Source organism: Bidens hawaiensis, unplaced genomic scaffold (genome assembly GCF_021521415.1).
Source record: "Bidens hawaiensis isolate Kalapana, Puna unplaced genomic scaffold, B.hawaiensis_p1.1 tig00004864_1, whole genome shotgun sequence".
Classification (NCBI taxonomy): Eukaryota; Viridiplantae; Streptophyta; class Magnoliopsida; order Asterales; family Asteraceae; genus Bidens; species Bidens hawaiensis.
Window position 1 is genome coordinate 1,376,165 of NW_027491306.1, and position 5,605 is coordinate 1,381,769.

The window sequence follows — 5,605 nt, forward strand, 5'->3', positions numbered from 1 at the left end:
GTGGCAAACCTGTTTTTAAGATATCTACGAGGGCTGTCTATGCGGCGTAAGCCATTGTGATTTTCCTCAAGATGGTGGAGAGAAGGTCGATGGAGATGGTTCCATAGATCCATTGAAGGACTACTGAGTCAAGTCTTTCCCATGAATCAATAGCGGGTGGTGGAGGCGGTGGTGGTGGTATAGTTTTCGGATCAGATTCTTTACCAGGAGGAGGACGCAGCTTGAATGGATTGGGTGGGAGAGGTGAGATGGTCATAGACCAGGTAGGCTTTGCAATGAATTATGAATAGCTCGAACCATGTGGTGTATTGAGCGGACTCCATCTCTAGTGTGATAGGGATGAAGTTTTTGATGTTGGTGATGGTAACAGCCGGACGAAGCTTATTTTTCATGGTGATGGACATGAGGAAGAAGGAAGAACCAGGATCGGTGAGGGATAGTAGCAATAACCATGAGAGAGAGAGAGAGGGCTAGGGTTATGCTAGGTATGATACCGTGATAGAACACAATATTTTCTGCTTGATCTCTATCTTCTCATTAGTCCTCATTATATAATACAATTACAATCTTTTGGGAATCTTCTGAATGAAGATAAAGATCTCAACAATATAAGCTATAGATAGGGAAATAAATATATTATCAAAACCAATATTATGTTAAGAACTGCGAGAATCACTTAGGTGCTGTTTGTTTTTTCAGCGGCAAAATGTCTGTATTCTGCGAATCATATCTGCAGACATCTGTAGAAGAGTTGAACCAAACCTCTGCAGCCTGTAAGAAGAAGTTTGATTGTTTTTTAACGTCTATAGACTGTTAAAATAAACTGGTGGTGGTGTACGAAATATGGTAGTGGGTGGTGGTGGACGGTGATAGTGGTAGTGGACGGTGGGGGGGGGGGGGGTGGACGATGGTGGTAGACGGTGATGTTAGGTGGTGGTGGCGGACGGTGGGAGGTGGTGGTGATGGACGGTGGTGGCGGAGGATGGTTGATGGTGGGTTGTGGTAGTGGTGGACGGCGATGGTGGGTTGTGGTAGTGGTGGACGGCGATGGTGGGTGGTGGTGGGTAGATGGTGGTGGTATCGGACGATGGGTGGTGGGTGGCGGTGGTGGTGGTGGGGGCGGTGAGTGGTGGACAATGGGTGCTGATAGGTGGGTGATGTTTAACCCTTTGCAGACCTTAGAATATCTTAGAAGTTGATGGACCGAGTCTGCACCAAGAATAGTTTGTGCAGACATTTTTCAATGAAACATTTTCTAAAAAACAAACAATGTGCAAATTGTAATGTTTGCTCATGGTTTGCGTGGCGCAGACAAAAGAGCATATGTAAACCTTTTTTAAAAAAACAAACTTAACCTTAAAACACTTGTACAACTAACTTTGTTGAGAGGGGGTAGGCGGTTAAACCACCTTATGCATTACAATAAAAGTAGTGTCTATAAGTGTATTATATATGTTAGTTTTGTTGTTTTCGACGTAGTTCCAAGTTGAGAACCGTGATAAACGTATAAACATTAATATCTATTTCTTTAACTATGCATAGGCTAGTTGTTAAACACACCATCTCATTTACAACTATAGACAAACACAAATTAACGTAGATATTAATCTTCATTCTAAAAGTATTCCGTACAATATTTGTACCAAAACACACGAAACTGGAAAGATTCTTCAGTGATCTTCTTTGATATGCTTAAAAGGAATTGCAATGATGAGGCTCAATGATTCTTCTTCTATAGAGTTGGAGGGGCGTAAAATGAAACAGGAGTGACGGCTAGGAAATTATTCATTTACATTTGCTTACTTTTGTTCTCAATTTTGCTCCCATTGATGATTATAAGCAAAGTAGAAAAACACGCCTTTATTGTGAGCAAACCCAAGTGTAAGTCCATAGTGATTGTGAGTAAGAATGTCATTGGCAATCAAAGTAAATTTATGAGCGTCACCAATTTAAATGTCGGGCGTTATTAAGTATTATCACACTTTGAGTCCTAACTCATATAGTCTAATTCGCCAATAATAACTTAAAGTAGAAAAAGAATGACGATTTTTAAAGAGTCAAATATATGACGAATAAATCTCTTTATATTCATTTATTATGTTCATTAAAAATATTTGGCTGCAAGCCTGCAATCACCAATCACCATTTTATCTTAGCTCAATTTTCTTCAACATACATCACCTTTGCCAATATTTTACAGGAGTTTATGAATTAATTACACTCTAATCTATATTATTGATAATTTTAAGGCAGTAATCATAAAAAAAACAATAAAAAATCCAGTGCAACCCTAACTATATCCATCATACCTCATGCTCTCTGTTAGCTTCCGGAGAAGTAGATTTACTCCTTGAGCTAGAATTTGGCAAAGAATTCGAACCCGCAACTTGAGAATTTATCACTGTTGCCGCCACAGATTTGTTGTAGAAGGTTGACGAACATCTATTTTCACTTGATGTTGTAGGGAAACTCGAAAACACTGGAAATGTATCTCCAAGTTTCACAATCTGGCCTGATTTGTCACTTCCGGCTTGACTTCCCACCGCACCACCACTTATTATTGATGTCAATGCAGCCCTTAAAACTGACTGGAAATTGGGGTCTGCTGTGATTACTCTAGTTGCAGCTTCAATGGTGTCTGGCTGTAGAGAATTTTGATTAGTGGTTGGAGTAGTCATTATAGTCTTGTTTTGCATGAAAGAATGATAAATGTTTTCTTGAGGTTGTGTTGATCCAAAGTTGAAGGACCCTGTTTGATTTTTCGCATAGTTTAGGGACCCGTTGCTCCATGAAATTGGCAATGCATTAGATTCCAAAGAGCTAAAATTCAGGTTTGTGGTTGAATATCTTGGAGGGAAAGCGGTTGTCACAGGTGGTGATCGGTAGTTGTGTGGTGATGATGTCGAAAACGTGTTTGAAGTGAGATCAAGTGTGACAGTTGGGCAAGAGGGAGAGGGGGATATAGAAGAATGTGGTAAGTAAACCGACTTTAGTTTTGAGTTCTCGTTGAGATAAAAGTTTAGCCCTTGAGAAGTGGTGTTAGGGTTAGGGTTTGAGCTTGATCCAGAGGTTGAGGAGCCCGATGTTAACATACTGGCGGCTGCGGATGTGGTGGACGCCATAGCAGTGGCAGATGCCGGAAGGGGATGGTTGTGTGTTCCTTCGTATGTAGTCATCAGTATTGACATATCTTGAGGGCATCTTTGTACCTACACAAGATAAGTGTTTTAGATACAAATTCAATAACTAAGCACTTAAAGTAGTTGCACAAGTTTTCACCAATCTTAACAGGTTATGTTGTTAAAATTCTACCTGTTTTCTCACTGGGCAATTTGTAGAGACAGTGCAACGATAATATGCCCGTGGGCAAGGATTTCCCTTTGCGATCTTTTGTCCATATTTTCTCCATTGGCATCCGTCATTCATCTAATAATTAAAACCCTAATTGTAAGTACTAATTAATATAAGTTAAGCATAGGCCCTTGTTAAAACATATGTCTTGGAAGTTAATTACCGTTGGTGTTTCACAACGAACTCTAACAGAAACCCTAGTTTTCTTGGCAGGGTTTTGTTGTGAAACTTCAGGATCATCTCCAATTCTCTTTGGACTTTGAGGTTTCTGTGGTGTCCAAGTCTCCCCGCTTTCATCTTTAACTTCTTCCAAGCTATTATCTTGGCCCGGGTTAACTGAAGATTCCGCTTGTGTCGTGGATGGCATTTCAAAGTTTCCACACTCAAGCCCAAGACCTAATCCTTTTGCATTTTTGGTAAGAGGTGTTGAACATCTCTTATGTTTCTTGGTCGGGTCGGTGGATGATGTTCTTCCAAGACTGAGGGAAACAAGCTCAGACTCGTCGTTTATCTGCGGTTGGTTGTGATCAACTTTGGTGAACGTGGTTGAGGCTTCTTGTTGTTGATGGAGAATATCTTGAAACTTCTTTTGGAGGGTTTGGTATTCCTTCATGATCTGCTCCAAGTGCGTCTTTAGCCTTTGATTTTCTTCCCTCACCTCGCCTATTTCGGCTTCAGTTAACTCAAATTGCTTCTCATCCTGTGTTAGTTCGAACTTGTTAATATTAGCTACATATTTCATATAAACTTAAACATATGTAATGGTGAGTTGATTAGACTACAAAATTCACGATGACAAAAATCTAATGCAAAACTTATAATAAATTTTGCGATGGAAATCAATCGGTCACTAGTTTCGTGACAAGTTTTGTCCATGCTTATAAGTCTATTGCTAAAATTAATTCATATAAGTTAATTAAAGAAGTGAGATTAGGTATAATTTTATGTGCTTAAACGGATTCCTTTGATTGAATTGAATTGATGAGTTCACATGGTTAAAGACCAAAAGTTCACACGACACAAATCTAAATCTACAATTTGACCACGTAAAAGTCTCAACATATTTTTAATTAGTTTAGTAAATAAAATAAAGAGATCTTGAATATGTTCATTGTTCCTTCCACAAGATGAACCATATATCGAGTGTTGAAAATAAAAAATATCTAATATGAGAAATTTACTTGGTCAAGAAATTAAAGATATCGATATGAAATTTATGCAAATCATTTTTGTGGTTGATAGCAAAACAAGATCCGAGATGTTTAGTAGCCGTAGAAGATATTTTTTTTATTACGGAAGTTCTTAACGTTTTATCTACTTTAAATCTTAAAGAAGAATATATATAAGAAAGAATCAAATAAATAAGGAAAATTTAGCTTCATTCTTTGAAAACTCAAGTTTCTCTCCTTTATGAAAGGGATTAACACTATTATGGCATGTAGACCAAAAATTATAAGTTCCAATATTAAAATTAATTTGCTATATATGCAAACAAATCTATTAGGAAAACTAAAAGAGAAGAGGAGAAAGATTTGTCATAAAGAACACACTCATCTTCACATAAAAAAAAATACAGGAAGTTCTTTGGAGAAACTAGAATAGAAATATATGACGATCTCCAACACTTCAGACGTGAAGAGGATCCTTATCAGGTGAAGCGGGCTCGAGGAGATTTAGCGTTTGCAGTTGGTCTAACAGAATAAAGCTTCTCTATTTCAGTTCAAATAGCAAGTATTCAAAATTAAGCAAGACAATTATCATTGTTTCTCTAGTTCATGAATTTTATATAGACCAACCTCTTGTTCACTATTACGGTAATCATCTCCCGTGACTTCCTGCTTGATTTGGGTTGTTTTCGTTAGATCAACTTCCATGGCGGCTAGCTTCTGTGTCAAAAGTATTCTACTCCTGCTTGTGAATGAATTTAATATAGCTATAAATGAGAGGGACATCTGTTCTTATAATGAGGGGGGCATCAATGTTTGACTTGTATGTATATACGTTTTCTTCTCTTCAATATTTCCACAATTATCAAATATGATAAAATGTCAATGCCCCAGTTGCATGCCGTCACATACAAATTATTTTATTACTAGTGTCATTTTTTAATTTATATAGAAGACCTATTTATTTCTCTAAATTGAATATATATATATATAATTTTTCAAAAGGAACATTAGATCGAGAACTGCATAATAAACATCTACACATTATTTTTAACTGTAATTAATACATGAGATGGCTTTGTAAAGCA

General features: G+C 37.5%; 1 protein-coding gene across 1 annotated transcript; it reads right to left on the reverse strand.

Moving 5' to 3' along the window:
* Positions 1-2,303: 2,303 nt before the first annotated feature.
* On the reverse strand, positions 2,304-5,225 carry LOC143628295 (WRKY transcription factor 72A-like). The gene is made up of 4 exons (XM_077097927.1): positions 5,148-5,225; positions 3,515-4,051; positions 3,313-3,426; positions 2,304-3,209 (listed from the first exon to the last, which is right to left on the reverse strand). The coding sequence occupies exons 1-4, from the start codon at positions 5,223-5,225 to the stop codon at positions 2,304-2,306; spliced, it is 1,635 nt and encodes a 544-aa protein (XP_076954042.1).
* Between the last annotated feature and the right edge of the window lie 380 nt (positions 5,226-5,605).